The sequence below is a fragment of the Branchiostoma belcheri genome, unplaced genomic scaffold (assembly GCF_001625305.1).
Source record: "Branchiostoma belcheri isolate BF01 breed outbred unplaced genomic scaffold, Haploidv18h27 scaffold157, whole genome shotgun sequence".
NCBI classification, from domain to species: Eukaryota; Metazoa; Chordata; class Leptocardii; order Amphioxiformes; family Branchiostomatidae; genus Branchiostoma; species Branchiostoma belcheri.
The window spans coordinates 499908-519761 of record NW_017803013.1 but is presented as its reverse complement, the minus strand read 5'-3'; the positions used below and the strand labels follow the sequence as shown (position 1 = coordinate 519761).

The 19854-nt window shown below is 41.8% G+C and overlaps 2 protein-coding genes across 2 annotated transcripts; one reads left to right on the top strand and one right to left on the bottom strand.

The window, feature by feature from the left end:
- The first annotated feature begins 3494 nt into the window (after positions 1-3494).
- LOC109465730 (E3 ubiquitin-protein ligase PDZRN3-like) lies at positions 3495-7592 on the top strand. Its single transcript, XM_019763124.1, has one exon. It carries the CDS (start codon positions 3595-3597, stop codon positions 4561-4563), a length of 969 nt encoding a protein of 322 aa, XP_019618683.1. The 5' UTR covers positions 3495-3594; the 3' UTR covers positions 4564-7592.
- Positions 7593-7839: 247 nt separating this feature from the next.
- On the bottom strand, positions 7840-19742 carry LOC109465725 (PR domain zinc finger protein 10-like). Its single transcript, XM_019763116.1, is given in 18 exon segments — positions 7840-8351; positions 8354-8630; positions 8879-8992; positions 9125-9288; positions 9448-9799; positions 9990-10199; positions 10374-10889; positions 11152-11259; positions 11463-11615; positions 12984-13421; positions 15009-15211; positions 15402-15474; positions 15685-15888; positions 16207-16294; positions 16296-16458; positions 16776-17178; positions 17448-17639; positions 19638-19742. Coding segments are annotated over 18 exon segments (3783 nt in total). The 5' UTR covers positions 19677-19742; the 3' UTR covers positions 7840-8265.
- Positions 19743-19854: the final 112 nt, after the last annotated feature.

Here is a 19854-nt window from a genome sequence, read left to right as displayed (position 1 = left end):
TGTGCGTGTGTCACCGCCCAAGGGCGGTTACGCAGCTGGGACAGATAAAACTGTATATCTCTGCGCGATGCAGAAAGCGTAAAAGTTATACAACGTTAGATTAAGTATATGTAAAAAAAAAACTTATTAGAAGGGCATACCTTGAAGTTGAATCACAGATGTATAAAGTTTCGCCCAGAGAGACGTCAAAAGACCTCCTCCATTGCAGTCGCTAAGAGTAGTCTGGAAAGGAGTGACTGTGTTGGGTGGGGTTTCTGTTGCGAAATGCAGGAACCGGTTTGACAAGAACTGGCCCAGGTACTGCAATCTCCATAAACACCAATTACATATCCAAAAGGTACGACGGGAATTCCCCGAAGAAGTTTCAAATTACATACAGAAGCCATAGTTCTGTGGTCAGCCGCTTCAACGACGAAGTTTACAATACAAGACCCGAACTTTATATTTCGTTTTTTTTATCAGTGACGACGGGAGTATTCTATCAATCAATATTAATGTAAACAGTAATTAGTACAAAAGCTGTGTAGTGTAGAAGTCGAGCACTGCGTTTGTTGTGTCTGTTCACTGTTCTTCTGTAAGATCTTCTACTGACTGATTCATACTATTCTTACACAATATACATTACATCATACACGTGGAACGACCGCGACACGGCACACAAATCCACTGTTACTTCTCAGAGTTGAAAAATAGAGCTATTTCACAGCTATATGTAGGAGAAATGGCACCGACTCCCGAGGAATCCCAGTTAAATTGTCATTTTAGATAGGAATAAAACCAGAGAAAAGATATCCCACTGCGATTGTCTTGCACTCTATAGCATAGTGTTTAGACTAAATAGACATGTACAAATACTTGATAGACAGCACGTTTAATTGGCCTGTTAACGTTATCATTATATTTAGGTAATGACGTTACGTAGTTAAGTTTATCATAGGTCAGTGATGCCGAATGAGTTACGTATGCCATGTTGTACTGAGGCGCCGATGGGTTTTGTCACCATTTCGTATGATTACAACGAGGACGTTCTACCAAACCCCGTCACAAAGAAAAGAGCGTTACAGTCGCGTGCTTTTGTCCAAAATATCAATCATGTAAACTTTATTCTTAATTTGATTTATGGGCTTCTTTTGCAACTGAAAGCTTGTATATTTTTACATGTTTACATGTTGTCACGACTTCATACCCTTTAACAGCCCAATATCAGTCCCGGCTGCAGCGAGAAAAGTGGCAAAACGAAGCTTTATCTAACATTTACCTTTATCCTCTGGGCATCCCGAAATTTATACGAACATGCGAAAAATTATAGCTGGGCAAAAAAGTTTCCTTCATTATGAAGTTCAAGTGGTCGGGACGGCTAGAACTGTTTGCCTGTAATGAGCCGCTTGGTGGCGCCTTTTGTGTAGATGCACCAGGATATCAAACTGAGATTGGACTGTCTCAGCCGGCAAAACAATTTTTGCAATCCACAAGGGCATGGAGTCAAAGGTATCTTAAGGAACAGAAAATATGTTCAGATACCAAATACTAGTACCCAGACTAATGAGTACATCATACATTTAGACTCCGGAGAACAAGAAGTCGGAGATTTCAGACCTCCGGGCCCGGAAAGTATGTTAAACCGATTTTCATGACCTTGAAGTTCACCCCATTTCCTGTATATGACACTTTGACCTGTCATTGTGCCTGTCAATTGCCCTCACCCACGTGCTGTCAGCCTACTTTGTGAAGACACACAGGCATACAAACCCACGGCTCAGTTACAATTTTTTCAGTTTGTGCCAGCGAAGAGCGAGGTACATGTTCGGAACATCGTTCACTCTGGATATTGCAGAAAATTCTCCACACAGGGGCATTCTTTGGCTTATCCACTGTTCAGTCAGATGTAAAAAAATATGGTTATATGCGTTTCTGACACACATTATTATCTTTCACAATTTACCTAGTCACAAACCACACAGAAAGTATTTCTCCAGACTAAATATGTCCCATTCTGAATTGCAGGAATGTCATTCCCTGCAGCTCCCAGACTAGTTTGGGCAACATATTGATGACACTATTTTGAATTATTTATGATCTTGATATGGTTATTCAAAGGTTAGGAAACGGCGGGGTCAAAAGAATTTTATGTATAACGGTAAATGATAAGTAGGGCTCCAAAGCTTCTCTGTTTTTACATGTAGCAACCACCAGTGACTATTCCATTACTGATAAAGCGTTTCGATTTTGAAATTGCCTCAGCAATAAAGATACAGTTTTTTTTCATGAACATAAAAAGATTTTCGGAAGTAAAAATACGGCGCTATTTTTACATTCACGGGATAACACATCAATCTGGTCATTTGATCAATTTTCTCTAACGTACTCTAAATGTCGGTGTTTATTGTACACGATAAGTTAAAGAGGTTGTCCTGAATTATTAATGGTTTCACCCGCATTGCGTCCGCCTGACCTTCTGGATTGTAGAACCTACATGTTGTTTCAGGCAACCATTCTTCCACGGCCATGGTAGGGCTGGATTTCTGCTGGAATTCACCACTATCCTGAATATCACATTCCACTGTCCTTGCTTGGTGGAAAATTCTATAACCAACTTGGAGTTGATTCAACTTGGAGTCACATGACAGTGGAACGTGAACTTCTATAATGACACAGCGTGAAGAAGTGTACCCATTGTCCTCAAATGTCACACGTCAATTACAGTATAGACGTTACCAATAATATCTCTCTTGTTACTTTTATGCTTGAATTTCAGAGCAATTCATGGTTATATCAGTCTAACCCGCTTGAAAATCTTTGAGAGGTTAATCTTGAAACAATTGCAACTTAGGGAATAATCCGAATATGACTTTCTTTAAAATCAAATTCACTCCATTCTGGCCAAACAGACAAAACATTACGGCTGTTGACGTGGTAGTTTCGAAATGAAATGCGCGAAAAGTCAGATTATCCTAATCAAGCTGAACAATCCACTGACTTCCAACCATGGATCACTATAATCAAGATGCTAATGAACCTAACTGGCACCAAATATCGCCCATATGTTTTGTAATGCATGTATACGGCGCACAGTCAGCAATATGTTGTGGCTATTCAAATAGTGACTTGTAACAATATCATTATTTCAGTTTCATCAAATTTTTGTTTGATGTTAGTTATGATAAAAGAAAGAAAGAATGATGTAATCTGCCCGTTTTCACCCGTGATGAGTACCCAGGGGACAACCTGGCGAGCTGTGTACCAACAAGGCGACATAACTACCATCTTACACGCACAGGTATCATTAGAAAGGTGGTGTAAATGATTTTAGGGTCAGTCAGCACGGACATATGAGCCTTCCCACTCTGCGCTATATTTGGCTTCTCGATATGATTTATTTTTCCAGTTGTTTGCCCAAATATGAACCCCCCGGTTATGGTTTTATTAATGGCACAGCTGTATCGGCCCCTGGGGAGCACCATATATGAGCAGAGGTGCGTTGCGCGTGCGTGATGGCTTTGTTTCCGTGTACCATCATCGCCCAGGCGTTATAATAACCTCTCGGCCTTATTCTCATGACTGCAGTCGCCTTGTTGGCAGCATATTGTACATACAATGGGTTATTCTCTTCAACGTTTTCTATCTCGCGTGGACGATAACCTTCTCTGCGGGATATGTGCTGCCGTTCTAAAGGACGCCGTGGTGACACCGTGTGGTCACAGCTTTTGTGAGCACTGCCTCGACACATGGTTGAACCAAACAGAGCGGCGGACGTGTCCCGAGTGCCGCACGGGCATGTTGCCGCACGAAGCCCGCCCAGTCATCGCGCTGAGGAGCCTCATCAGCGGTCTCAGCATCGAATGCGAGCACCGAGAGCGGGGATGCAGGATGGTGGTGAGGCTGGAGGACGAACAGCGACACCAAGCGGAATGCGGGTACAGTCCAGTGCAGTGTAACACCTGTGGTGACACCTTGGACAGGTATAGACTGGCCAACCACGAGCTTCAATGTTCCAAAGAGAAGGAGGAAAAGAGCAAAGTCGACTTCCTCACGAGACGAAAGAATAGCGCAAGTGGGAGATTCGACCTAGCGCTTTCGGAACTGGCGTGCCGGGTAGCCACGTTGGAAGTGCAGCTGAAGCAGACAAGACATGAACTTGAGATGTCCCGCGCACGGAACCGCAGGCTTGAACGGGAACTGCAGAGGAGAAAGTCTGAACTTCAGGCACAGAAGTCAGAGATGCGGGGAACATCCTCGAGATGTGACGCACAGCTGACGAGTTTTGAGTCGGCCTCGCAGCTGTCCCAGTTCATCTCGCGTTACCTCCTGATCAAACCACACTACGTCAACAGGGACCACGCCTTCAGGAGTATCAGGGACTACTTCGACCACTTCATCGCTGGAGGAGAGGGGCTGTACCACAACGATGTGCACGCTCTTGTAGCCACGGCATACGCAAGCAACTGGTTCTCTCCTTCCCAAAGACTTTGTATACAGCAATGGCTCAGAACCTTGTCCAGGCGATCTCAGGAAATAACGGGCCATAGGACAAACATGCCTGACATACTACCTCTAGCTAGTTAACCCATTACCACTTACGTCTTGAGTACGATACGTTTCAACAAGTGCATGAATGAATGGTAGTTTACTACGTGCTATTGAGTGAAGTCTGTGAATTGAAGCTGTTAATTATATACTAGTATTAATCCTTTTGCATGGTATATCAGGTGACTGTCATAGGATTAGAACCAATAGGTTGATATCCATTACATCTCCATCTACTTCCATGTAATTACAGGTGGAATCAGCAAAGTTTTAGAAAGTCTTCGTTTGTGTGCACAGTAGGTAGTATTATCAGCACTGAATTAGAAAATATGCTGATCGATGAAAAACTGTAACACTGAAGGTCATGGAGATATGTTTCCCTCGCGCTTATTCTCCCTGGACCAAGTGAGTGAAAGGTGCCTTGTACCTATGAATAATTTGTTAACATTGCTAGCTGAAAAGCAAAGCCTTACGACTTTATTCCCTCTGGCTGTTTTGATATGTCAATGCACACAAGCATTTTAGACTAAACATGGGAAATACATGGATGTAGATTCATACCGAATGGCCCAGTAATATCATTGAAGTAAGAATATTCTGCTTTTTGTCAGTGATGATCATGTTGTCCCAGTCGTGTGGTGGTGCTCTCTCTGTCTATGCAAGTGAAAATTAAAACCACTTTCTACACTGTGTACAAGAGCATCCTTTTGGGTTACTTTTGTTTGTCTTCATTTGTAGACCTGTAGATGAACAAAAGGTACCAGATTGATGTAGGTGAAAATATGGCACCACATGCAGAAACTAACAAGGACGGCAATAAAAATCATCACCATGGCATGTCCATGGCGACGATTGAATGTAAATTATTAAATCTGAATACTGTTTAGAAAAATATGAGTAAGGAGGTCTACAAGTGGGGTATGGGGAAGAGTAAGGAGGTCTACAAGTGGGGTGTGGGGAAGAGTAAGGAGGTCTACAAGTGGGGTGTGGGGAAGAGTAGGGAGGTCTACAAGTGGGGTGTGGGGAAGAGTAGGGAGGTCTACGAGTGTCCTTTCTTGCTTTGACCAAAGATCACACAGCCAAAGGCTACGACAAAACCCCAGGGAATGCATTCGTACAATTTTTGAAACTCTTTCAAAGCGATCTCAGTAGTTACACAAATGCCTCCGCCCATAAGGCATCACCAAAAACAGGACTCAACAATACATTTCTTACACTAACACTTGTATTGTTACTGGCATATATAATACAACAGATTTGGCTCAGTAGTAAGCAGAGTAGGACACACACACACTACATCATGGTTTCTAGATCACCAACAATCAAAAAGTTTGGGGTCAGAAAAGCTTATGCAGCAGCCTGAACTATATTTTCACAAACTCATTTTCTGTCAAAAGTGTCTATTATTTAAACCCATGGTGACATAAAATGTTTATTTGGCTGTACAGGAGTATTAGTTGAAGTTAACACAACATACCTTTGCCTTGACACCAAAAGTGTAAGATGATAAGCATCCTATAGTTGGTCCATTTCTCTCAACACAACCTGCAGATTAATGCAGCTAATATCTTTAACATTTTGTCACAAACTTAATTCTCTTTAATCTCAGGATGCTCACCTTCTATTTCACAACTAACCAAATGTCACAAAAAATTGTTTCCATTGCCACCTTTTGTCTTAAAAATTGAACCACCAATACTTCTCAGAAGGAATGGCCCTGAATAGAAATGTTATTTTGGCTATGCAGAAATCCTTAATATTAGCAGGATGCTTACAATCTATACACATTACTACCATGCAATTCAAACACAATAGCCTTATAACTTCTACAGTTAAAACAATTGGACTACATTGGCCAGAGCATCAACTCTGACGCAAATGTGTGTACCACTACACCACACCAACTGCACAGGGTAAAATGTATCTATTAAAGAGAGAGAGAAAAAAAAATTATGTACAATGTACTGACAAGTGCACAGCAAAGAGAGGTTGAGATTGCTGTAAACTAAGCCAGTATACCACGGTATTACCACCCAACCCTGCCTCATATACGTAACAAGAAAAAAAATATGCCTAATTTTTTGCACATCTCCTTAACTACTTGTCAAAAAAACATACATTGCCTAGGTTGACTTGCAAGAACATTAGTGATACTTTCATAGATGTGGTATTTTGACAAATAAACAACATACAAGGGAGGGTTGGGTAGCCATTAGAACATCACACGATCCTGCAGAAGGGTCTAGGAACACAAGGCATATACAGAACATTCACTAATTAAACATTAAATTTTAATATGAAGAAAATCAGGGCCACCAAAATACAATCAGTTATCAAGTAAGTTCAAACTGAGGCAAACAGCTCGAAACCTTCAGCACAGAAAAATTGTTGAACCAAGATTAATCTGCAACACTCAGGTGAACTAGCTTTACTCCAGAATTCGTAAGTGTACTCACTGTTTACAACAAGAAATCTATACATTCACTTTGTCTGTCAGCATTCCGTAATTTTCAGAAAATCTTCAGAATTACGAGTACTAGAAATTGTATTCCATGCGACCCTGTGGTCTTAACTGTTTGTTTGGCAAACACAATGAATTAAAACAGTATTTATTTCTGTCCACTAAAATAAGACTACATGTGCACTAGCTTGCCAGTTAGGCACACAACACACTTTTATGCACAGTTTATGTCTATTACTCAACTGAGCAAAAGTATTTGTAGCTTTGCTATGAAGGCTGAGAAGATAAAACCTGTCATTTTTTACATTATATGGGGAGTGATGACTTCACCATGGAATACTTGAATGATCTTTAAGCTCCACAAGACTGCATGGTTATCATAGCTTTCAGTTCATGTATATAAAGTGCTTTAGATACTGCACATTTTACATAACTTATTAACTACACATTAGCTTCCACCACTATAAGGTTGTCTGCACAAGACAATATTTTTACATGAATGTGTATTATAAGATATAAGATGTATGAAAGACACAAAGTTGTTTCTTGCCAGTAACAACTGCTGAATCAACAGGAACTGGTGGTTAATATATTTGATTTTCTGATTGCTTAACCCTTGTCCTGCGGGGCCCATATATATATGGGTTGCACATACAGTACCATCTATATAGGGCCTTGTATATGTACGATTTGGGGGTGTTTCTCGTGTAACGCATCACACCGCAGCGAAACGCAACGAATGCGGAAGTAACTACGCCACCGCGGGGCAAAAAAAGTCAAGGGTCTGTGACCTGATTAAGACATGATATTATTTGAAAATATTGTGTAAAAATTGCCAGCAGGACAAGGGTTAAAACACATTCTATTCATCTGGGAACTACGGTCTGGTAGCTATGCATCCTTGTCGAGAAGAGTTTGTACAAGTAACAGGACAACTCTAAAGCTTAACTGAAAGCAAGGCTATAAGAGTCAATTACTAAACCGCTCACAATAAATGTCAGTCCAAATGTGACATTCTGGGAACCATACACCTTGTTATGTTCCAAAACTTCTACTAGTTCAAACAATATGACCGTAAGGGTTCAGTAAAATCCATATCAAACAGCACACATCAGCAGATAGAGTAAATATCTCCCTGCCAATATCACAAATGTTGATTACAAATGTCCATCTGATAACCAATAACCTCACATACATGCACAACCACATGCCTCCAGGAGTGTCTTAAACCATAAACATAGTTCCAGATCCTGATCTTACCATATTCAGCTGAACTAAGGTTACTGGTAAGTAACATTGCCAGTGAAGGTGCCTGGCCATGGCCTGGCAATGAACTGCTGAGGCTGTGCCTGGGTGGAGACAGCTATGGGTGAGTGACAGCGACCTGCTCGGTGGTGGAGACGACTGTCTGGACAGCCTGGACGGCCTGCTGCACCTGCTGCACCTGTTGTACCTGCTGCACCTGCTGCTGCTGTGGAGGGGTGGGGGCGGGGCTGATGGGCTGTTGGATGGTCAGGGTCTGCTGCTGGAAGTGTGTTGGGGACTGGCGGATCTGGCTCACGTCCACTGTCACTGTCCCCTGGGACTGGTCAGCTGTCTGGATGCTGACCGGCACTACCTGATGATGCACCAACTCACCTGTGGACTGGAACACAATTGGAACATGGGACTGGCACTCTACTACCACATGCTGTCTTTGCACTGACTCGTTTCTGACATTGTAGTTTGTACTCAAGCTGAGACAACCTGTTGCTTTTAAGTTGCATAAGCACAACAAAGTTATTCACACGGCATTTTTTTTACATTAAAACTTACATGACAAGCAAACTTATGTACTGCATTCACCGTACACTAGCTCACAGCTCACCCTAGAAAAGTGTGCATGTTTCCTACCTGTGTGGTGACGACCCTGTGCGCTGCAATAGTCTGGTACTCTGCAGGCTGTGGCCTGTATTCACTCAGGGTCTGGGACAGCTCACTCATAGCCTGGGTCAGCAGGTCTGCAGCCTGAGGGAACACAACAGTACAATCCTTATACACCAACTCAACAGCATCTCTGTAAATTGCATGTTATAGATTAAAGCACGTAGGTGGATTGAAGGCAGTCAAGTTTTCTGGCTGAAAGTTGCTGGGACATACCCGCATGGTCTCACTAGGAACAGGAATAGCCTGGCCAGTGGTCTCCACAGTGAACCTCTGAACTGTCTGCCGTGCCACATTGGCATCTTGTTGAGGTGCTTGCACCACCATGTGCTGGGGGATGTGTTCCAGCACAGCTTCCTCACTGGGCTCATTTGGAGGTGCTGTACACAAAACAGGAAATACAGCATATCATTCTATGTTCTATAGATCACTGGTGTCCATGAAATCTACAAGCACTTAAATACATAGTCTATTTTCCCCCCAACCATTTAACACAGTATAGCTGTTGCTTAAGCCACCACCGCCTCAGTTGTACCTACCATCATATCTGACGATGACTTTGTAGGTCAGGTCTGCTGCTGCAGCCTCAGCGATGGCCTGCTGAGCTGCTGGGGTGATGGGCACAGTCGGAGCAGGCATGGGGATGGCCGTGCCCACCAGCTCCGCATGCTTCTTACGGATGTGCTGCGTCATCTTCGCCTTGCTGCTGTACTGTTTGGGACAGTGAGGGCAGCAGACCGGGGCGGAGGCGATGGTGCCGGCAGTGCCTGTGTGGGTGTTGATGCTGATGTCCTGGGGGTTGCGTCGCAGCTTCCTGATGCTGGGAGGCAGCTCTGCTCCAGGGTGGTTCTTCAGAATGTGGGCCTTGCGCTTGCTGCTGCTTTTGTAGACCTGCGATTGAAACAAATCTCAGGATTAGCTTGCTCTACTGATACTCCTGATTGTAAATTAGGAATTATATTTATTGTTATACACAAAAACTTAGATGTCATACAGCCTATAGTTTTAAAGTGTTATAAATTTGTTCGAGAGTAACAAGGACGGGCTGACATCCAAACATTCTAATCATATCACAAGTTACCTTTTCACAATACTGGCAGAAGTAGTCCCTGTTTGGCTTGATGATGGGCAGGGCCAGTTCTGGGATACTCTCTGGGCGGGTCTCAGGATGACGCTTGGCCAGATGGTTAACCAGCATCCCCCTGCGCCGGAATCCCAGCATGCACCCGCGACACTTGAAGGTGAAGCTGTTGTAGTCACTGGGGGGAGTCTTGGGCTTGAAGGCCTTGGGCTGCAATGGTACAAACATCACACTACTGTGTCATTCTAGTCATGCGGAACAGGTAAAGGCTTAAACTAGAGACTAACATTTTTAACATCTCCAACCTCACAAAGGGACAACTTACAAACTAGTTCATATTTACATATAACTAGATGGCATATGACCAGCATGTAATAACGTTACCTTGTTTGGTCTGTTGGCGTTCCTGGCCTCCCTCTCTGGGTTGTGCATGCGGAGCATATGTTCCTTCAGCTTGTCCTTGCGCTTGAACTGCTTGCCACAGTTGGCACACAGGAAGTCCCGCCGGTCCGAGTGCTTCAGCATGTGGAGCTTCAGCTTGTCCGGACGTGGGAAGGCCTTCTCGCACACCTGGCACTGGTACATCTTGTCGGAGTGGAAGCTGCGGATGTGCTTCCGCACCTGCACAAACTCGGGGAATGTCTTGCTGCAGGTTGGGCAGGAGTACACGCCATCCACGGCATGGACGGGGACGTGCTCGCGTAAGGTCTCCGTACGATCAAACCCTTCATTGCAGAAGGGGCAGGCGTAGTACTTCTTCCCGCTGTGGGTCTTCCTGTGACAGGCGATGGCTGAGTTGTTGAGGAACCGCTTGTTGCAGACCTCACACACGATGGGCCTGTCTTCTTCGTTGACATGGAGCAACAGGTGCTTGTCCAGTTTGTCAGAATCTCTGAAGGCCTGGAAAGAAGTCAGTAAAAAGAACAATTGGCATTGAATCTACTGGCATTTGTCACAAAATATTACATATTCAGCACTGATGCTTCAGCACTTAAATTGTCATCTATTCCAATTTCAGTCATCTGCATCAAAGGAGACTTTATATAAAAAAAAGGAGAGAAATCTCAGTACAATATTGTAGCCCTGGTGGTAAAGGACACGACACAATTATCTTCTATTCAATGTGCCAAGCAAGTAAACAGACTCAAGAATGACAGCTCACCTTCCCACATTGGTCACATTTGTACAGACTGAGGGCCCGCCGGGTCACCATGCCATGGGCACTCTTGACCTTGCCATGGACAGTGGAGTGGGTCACCAGGTCCCTTTTCTGTGACAGACCATACGGTTTATTACAGGTGGCAACAACATTATAAAAAGGAAGACTGCAACAGCAGGGTTGTGAGGTTAGCCATCTGTACGTTTCAGATCTCGCTTTTAAATCATCATGTCTACCATACATGCAATTCCCATATACATTGCATTATTTAAGCATATACTCGGGTACAAAGGCGTGAAAGATAGACATCACACCTGCTGGAATGTCTTGTCACAGTCAGGATCAGGGCACTGTATGTCTGCCTCTCCCCTCTCCTCATGTCGGCGCATGTGGTACTTCAGGGCCTGCTTACTCCCCAGACTCTTGTTACAAACATCACAGAGAAAGTTCTTTCCCAGGGCAGACTCCTAATGCAAAAACATCAGCAGCATGAGCAATCACCCCCAAAACATGCATACAAGCTGTAAGAAATCTAACAAATGAAAGACTGACACTGTGCACATTTTCAGTACTGTGGAAAAAGTATAGCCTTTAGACTTTCAGCTTTGGACCTTAATGCATAAAGCAACAGCAAATTTCTCCAAATACATGTATTACTAACACTGTGAGATTAAGTTACTGTCTACCTGCAAGACTGTATACAAACAAGACAAACAATTCTTAAGTATCTAATATTACTATTAAAGGAAAGAAAATTGCCAAAGTTTTCCACACAATAATGATGTAAGAAAGAAGATCAATGTAATCAATGAAAGTCATAAAGATCTAACGAACAGACTTCCCATTGGGAGAATGGTCCTACAAGAACAAGATGATAAAATGACTTAAAATTGCCAGTGAACAGTTTGAGATGATCTAGTCAGAACTGGCTGTCTGTTCTATACCCACAATTATCTGGTCATCATCAAAAAATGGACAAAGCTGACACAAATCAATGATTGAATATTTAGCCTATTGGTACCAGGTTAAACAAACATGTATTAAGAATAAGATACATACCATTCTCATCCTATTACTATAACAAGTACTGTATTTATTCTAACCAAGATTTTGTCATTATTTCTTATCATCAGTTCCTATGGTGCACACCTCTGTCTTGCTTGTCACACAGTAAGACTATGAGGAATATTACAAAAACATTCACAAGTAAATGATTCTTTAGTGCCTAATAAAAGACATTTAATGGACCTCCATAATTTCAATCCAAATTTTCAAGACCAAAAAGAAGGTTTGTAATACATCAAAAGCTGAACACACATACAACTTCAGAATATGTCTGAACTTTCCTGTGTAAAATACCAAGCTCAGAAACCAGCAGGCATGTAGAAGCAGGTAAGTGTCAACTATAACAGAAAGCAAGAATGATTGAGACATCACTACTGGACTGGATAAAGGAGTCTCTTAAATTTCTGTCTGTACTAAACATATCTTGCAACATGACGTTTACCTCTCAGGTTCAGGTTCATAGACAATGCCAGTGTCATCTAGCCTTACACCACAGGTTCTAACACAGCAATGACTTATAAATAAGTAACAAATTTGAGAACGTATCCTAGATAGTTTGTAACTTTATGCCCATATATCAGAAGTCTTTAACTTTTTTAGCAGATTTAATCCATTTCTTATAATCAAAGAATGGATTCACAAGGGAGTTGGGATCAAATTTAATCTGCAAATGTCCTGTTTAGAAAACCTAGATCACTTGTGACAGTTGCAGCGGACTTTCCACAACGATCATTCAAGAAAGGTGGACAGGGTGGATTACGGAAACCTACCCGTAGCTGTTCACTTGAGACATCCTGGTCATCATTAGCACCAGTCTTCACCGTGTTCTCATCATTGTCATCCTCATCATCGTCACTATCCCAGTCATCTTCACTCTCCAATTCATCTTCATCTAACTCCTCGGCAGGGTGACTTTGCACATGCAGCCGCAATAGCTCAGCACTCTCAAACACAAGAACACAGTGTCGACAGCTCCACTCCCTCTCTTCCTGCTCGTCCCTGGCCTCTGATGTGCCCTCAGACGGAGACTTGCCCTCCAGCAGCTGGTTCACTACCTCCAGACCTTCTCCCCGGTCCTGGTGCTTGCGCAGGTGACGTGTGCGGTTGTAGTCATGGGAGAACATCTTCTTACACACCGGACAATTGAACTTCTTCTCTCCCGAGTGCATGACCTGATGGCGTTGTAGACTATAGGCACGTAGGAAGACCTGCCGTGAAGGAGGATGTGCGTAATCCTTGTGTTCTCGCACATTAATCACTGACTACATCAGTGTAAGCAACAGCTAACTTGAGACAGCTTTCCTGTTTAATACCTTAGGTGCACAGGGGTGTAATGGTAGAAAAGTATTGCACAGACACCTTTACATTATGCCTTCTTTCATATTCCACCAGTTAGCGAAATGGATTTATAAATATCATTCCCATTTGTAGCTATCATCATGATCTCACAGTATTTTAATAGCCACACGTAAGAGAAACACAATCCTTGGACAAAGCTTGGACGGTGTGTGATATTTACTAGGTGTTTTAAAATTGCTTGAAGCATGAGAACAACTTTAGCGTTCAATAGTCAACAAACTTTTAAAATATATGTCCCTCTGAGAAAGATACAACAAAGTTTAATTCAATACCAATAACTGAAATTTTAAAGATCACAATGTTTTAACATGTTTGTTTTGTCTCTTCATGTCTCAAGTTCTCAACTAAGGCCCACTTTAGGCACAGATTTTTGTGACAGCAGTACTGGCGTCAGTGCAACTGGCGACAGCGGGAATGCCATGGGAACGTCGTTTAAAGAGAATTCCTGACAGTGTAGTTCTGCTGTTGTCAAATGACAAATTCTGCCAATGACAGTACTGCTGTCACCAGTACTGCTGCTTCAAAAATCTGTGTCTAAAGTGGGCCCAAGCCAAACAGTACCTGCAATGACATGTTCCTCACAATATAATTTGGAGTATATACTTACTAGATAGTTGGAGCCGAGGGAAAATAAAGGTGGAAAGGACTACCACCTAGGAAGTTTCTATGATAAGCTTTTTGATAATATACTGGTTATCTTTTTGCAACATAGGAAGCAAAGCATCTGCTTAATCAGCAACAAAACATGCAACTCCACTGATTATCATTCAAGCATAGACACGGCAGCATTAAAAAGCAATGTGGACATTGTACACATGTCAGACACAAATGCAGCAAACAAAAGCAGCTACCAAATACTATTACTGGTATTGCAAGCCACATGATCCTTGAATAGTGAAATGCAGAAGAGACTCAAGATAGAAGGACTGCAGGATAGCAACTGCTTGTCTTCCCATAGATGACTAGCCTCAGAACTACACATTATTCCTTAAATTATTATTTATGGATAATCTCAGAGTTTAATCTCACATTTTCAGACAACCTCACATTAGTAATCAATACTCATATTAACTTGTGAAATGTGACAAAAATGTTCTAGTGAAAATACTCATCTCATACAAGCAGCCAAGTAGTAGAGCTTCAGAGGACACAAAAACTCATTTATAAAATGTATATTGGTTGACACTCAATGTCAAACCAGTAAGAGGGGAAACTGATTTCTCCCATTTTTGTATTTTGTACTTGTTATTTTCTTGTGGACACAAAATTACTTTAGAAAAACTTACTGTTGCCAATATATGCAATTCCACCATCCAAATTCTTCATTTCCCTCCTTTTATCCTTTAGCTATGTCAGGAAGTCAATTTACTGTAGCCCCAAGTTATCTATCAAATATATTTGTGTGACACTGTGAGTAAGAGTCATCAGATACTGACCTTGTGGCAAACATCACACTCCAGGTTGTCCCTGTCTCCTGCTGGTACCTTCCTCCTCCGCCCACGTCGGCCTTTCCCCCACCGCCGGCGCCGAACCGTGATCACCTTCTCATGGACCGCCAGGTGACGCTGTAGTTGTTCTGAGGACATGAACTTTCTGGGGCATTCAAAACATGGCCATGTGGCTTCCCTCTCTCGCATTGCTGCAAGAAAAACACAGTACATGTACATAAGCCATTTAGAACACGGTCCCTTGATACAATTCTTTTTAGGTATTATGATACTTAAAGTGTTAAATCAGTATATGGAAAAAAACTTACTTAAAGGAAATAACAGTAGCATCTTTGAAATCCTGTAAAACCAGATCAAACTCACTTATGTTTTGGCCCTTACCTTCTTTCTCTTCCTCTGTGATCTCATGGACAGAAGCTCCCATGAAACTGGCATAAGTAGTGGAATACCACACCTGATGGAACAAGGGCAATGATCATTACGTACATATTCCTGGATACAATTACTTTATTTATAATGTCTGATTGTCTTGTCTCACACATAGGCTTGAAACTGTACATCACCATTTGCTGTACAGCACAACATGATTTATTGAGAATAATACAATACAATATAATTCAAAAGTCAGTGATGGTATCTTAAGTTCTGTCCTATGTCCACTTACCTTCAGCTCCTGCCTGGGCTCCACTGACTTGATGGTTGTGTAGAAGATCTCGTTGCCATGCTGGTAAGCAACAAGGTTCTGTTCCATGTGGTTAGCAGCTGGCTTGACAAACATCATCCAGTTACACTCATCCTCATTGGTCAGGTCGTAATACAGCTCTGGCTGATCAGCTGGCTGCTCGTCTCCCTCAGTCTTATGCTGTAGCTGTTTTGAACATCAATATGGGGTCTATACATGTTCACCTTACACAGCTTAGGAATGGATGGCAATTTTCATCTTCTTTACTTTGTGTTTGCTTCTATAAGCTTCTATGAACAAAGGTCTGAACAGTTAAAATCATCTTCATAAGATGATAAAGTGAAATGTATGACTTAATATTAAAATTTATTACTTGAACAAAGTGATCTGATGACTTAAATGTGTAGAATGTCACATCATAGCAGTGTTTGTAGCTAATTATACAAGAAACTTTCAATGTACACTCCGAGTCTGAGAGACAAAGAACAAGATATCCCACCACACCTTGAGGAGGAAGGTGCCTTCTGGAATTTCTTCCTTGTGGAGAAGCTTGGCTTCCACTGGCCCAAACTGTGTACGTTTTGGGAGAGCCTTTGGTGAATACACCATGTTCAGTGGTCTCGCCTGACTTGGCCAGGAAGAGTTGGTTTGGCAAACTGGCTCGGGCCTTGGACAGGACTGGCTTGCTGGGTATGCGCTGCATGGGGCCATGCTTCTTACACTCCACACCATCCACACTGTTACAGTCTTCACACCCTATATCATCATAAAACAACCAAACTTTAGAAAAACTGATGTATAAATTTACAAATCTGATGATGCTATTAGACAATGGAGAAGCAGAAAGCTTTATGTCAAATTTCATGACAGTGGACACTGCATTGGTGGTCATCGTTCCATCTTTTATAACAATGATTGATGTCCTTGCTGTATTCCAATGTATTACTTGTTCTGAATATGAAGGTTACCAATATACTTACTATTGATACACTTCTGCTTTACAGTACAACAGGAATCTCTCTTTCAATAGCACATGTACATGTTTATTGTATGTGTACAATAATTCAACTTACAAAGATCCTCTGGCTCGTCTGCAAAGGGTGTTGTGTCCATGGCCTCTTCATCTATCTCATCCTTCATGCCCTGGACTGCTACCTGCTGGCCCCCCAGGTCACCAGCTGCCATGCTGGCATCGATGGCTACCTCCATAGTCTGCTGCTGTGGCTGTGCTACATGCTGTACTTGTGCAGCAGTCATGCTGGCATCAACAGCTATAGCAATGGTCTGTTGTTGCTGTTCTACCTGCTGTACTTGGCCATCAGCAACAGCCAATGTGATGGTCTGCTGTTGTGATTTTGCCTCTCTAGCCTCCTCTCCACCTTCATCAGAGATGTCACTCACACTGACAGCTGTGACAGTGGCCTGTCCTTGGGCAGCCTGTGCGTCAGTCACTTGCGACTCAACAGCCTGCTGAGCCTGATATTATGTCAGAAAAGGTACCTTTCAGTATACTGTTGAAGTTTCTTGGAGACTTAAAGCTTAAAGTTGTTTTTTCCCCAAATCACAGAGGTTAAAGAGACAGGATTTATTTTACTGTTACTAGCATTTTTCTATACTTCAATATAAGCTACTAAGGATTTACAAGCTTGGAAAAACGTTGATTTACCAAAAAGTGCACAAGGATGAGCTCAAGTTGTCCTACACTGAAACATGTTCAACCTACATACTACTACTTGTATATATACCTGTTCATAGGTGACTGCCTGGGCAAATGACACGGCAATGGTGGAGCCATCTGATGTAGTGTACTGCTGAGTCTGGGTAGCATCCATGGTGTGGAGCTGCTGTAGGTACTGAGTCTGTTGTGTCCCAGCTTCCTGAGACTCCTCTGTTACAACCTGCTGCTGCCACACTGTCCCCTCTTGATTCTCCATCATCTATGCACAAATGACAACAAAGCTTGATATGATAGCTATGCAACATTCAAAGCATGCTTCCTTTCTAATTTCAGCTAATTGATAACCATAGTATTACTAGTATTTGTATATCATATTTCTGTCTTAAATATGAACTTTCCTAGTAAACAAGTGTATATCCACAATTTCATATATACAACTGGGTAATTACCATCATGCATACTAGTGTTGTAATGCAAGACTAGCCATACTGGCCAGCGACATCACTATTAGTTTGCTAGATAGTTTACCAGATGTTATATAATACTGGGTTGTTATTTTCTATAACAATATGTTGGTTTTGAAATTATTGCTCAGTCACAAAAATGTGTTATGTTGAAATAGGCTGGCATTAATCAGCTGATTCAGTTCCAAGGTGACTTAAAAAAAGGGATTCAAACTGTACGTAGTTGTAAATTCTTAATTCAAAAGTGATAACATACATTGTAGAAGAAACAAACGTTCACACAAAGAGCACAATGTTACATTGTAAAACATTCTTTTAAAATTCCAACTTCAAAAATGTTTGGACATGGAGGAATTGGGAATGGCACTTTATGGCAAAGGCAGCTTAATTGGCAATGTATTTTCTGCTACCTGCAATATGCAAGTTTTAGACAATTTTAATTGAAAAATCTCTAACTTCTAAGGCGATGTACCTACGGCTGCCACACTGCAACCCCAGGTTGAATGATACTATCATATCTCCCATATGTCTGTAATTGTTTCTACAGCTAAAACACACCGCTCTTATGGTACACTACAAAAATAATTGTGAATGCACTTATAAGTTATACGTGTAAGTTATTGTTAACCTTGGAAAGCTGGCAACTCAGGCTTTAGGAAGTTTAGTAATATGTACAGTATGGTACTAGGGTAAAACTAAGTATCATACTAAGGTAAAATGTGATAAAGAGCCTGATTTTCGGGGTATGTTTCTACCTACACATGTATAATCATGATTTTTTTCTGCAAACAATAGTCAGTGTGTATTTCAAGACCTACATTAAAAAAAAAAACCAATTGCTTCAGATAAAAGTATCATGAAACTGAATTGATTCAAAATATGAGTAAATTACCCTGGCACCTTTATTTGATTCAAAATATCAATTTTATGAAGATCAAGCTGTCTTGGTGCAAATTAATAATTTAAATTTTAATGTACAGTAAATGTGCTGTCCAAGTGTCTTTTCCTCGTCTCCTGTTATATAAAATTTTCACGTTTCCTGACAATACATGTTGTTTTGCAATAAATTTGTTATCAAATGGGTAAGACAACAGACATTTCACTAGATCAGTAGATGGCTATGTAGCCAATTCCTCTAGTTTTTTCAACAGTCTGACTTGATAGATGTGGGGCAGCTGTAACTTGTGTGAATTTCTCTTCTAAAAATCTTGGAGAAAATATTTGCTTTGGCAGTCAGTACCATTGAGAAAGGGGCACTAGAGCCTATGATAGACAGATACAAATTATTAGCCCATTAATTGGGTATTTTTCCACAATTATACTATGATAACTAAATGTTAAAATGTAATCTGTGTGGTTGGGAGAATTCTCTCCAATGAATCTTTGAGTTTGACAAAATACTTGCTTCAGCACTGAATGACTGATGACTTTTAATTTTGCCGGGGCAAAAATTGGACCTCTGAACACATGCAGAGGGGGCTCTATAATACATGCTGGTCCTTTCTAATCGGCAGCTCTTGGTAAAATGGACGTAACGTTACATATCTGCCGTACTTTCACAAAATGCGCTGCACAAAGGACAAACATGGCTTCACTGCGCAATAATTTTGGGTCAAAACACAGATTTCATAAACTAAGCATCGTCCCCCTATCCAAGTCCCCCTAATGCCAAGTAACTAGTGTCCCTTTCCTGAAATGGCCCTGCCCCCCAAGGTAGCCGAAAATTTTCACATCGAGCGAACACCTTTCTGTTACAGTGGAATAGTCCCTATGTAGATGAAAGCATTTCCTACTGGCCAGAGGGGGGCGACAATAGACTTCTGCAAAGACATTGGCGGGCAACAAGGCTAAACCGGGCCGACACAGAATTACATGAAATAGCGAGTTCGGTCTGCCAAAATGCACAAAACGTGCAGTTTTGCGATCTAGAGAATGCATAGACGATTTAACCCTTATATATTTTTGGTCACGACCACGTCGAGCGAGCCAAACCAAGTCTGAACGTCCACA

Coding starts and splice junctions, on each gene's coding strand:
- LOC109465730 (XM_019763124.1), top strand. CDS start 3,595: ATGGGTTATTCTCTTCAACGTTTTCTATCTCGCGTGGACGATAACCTT.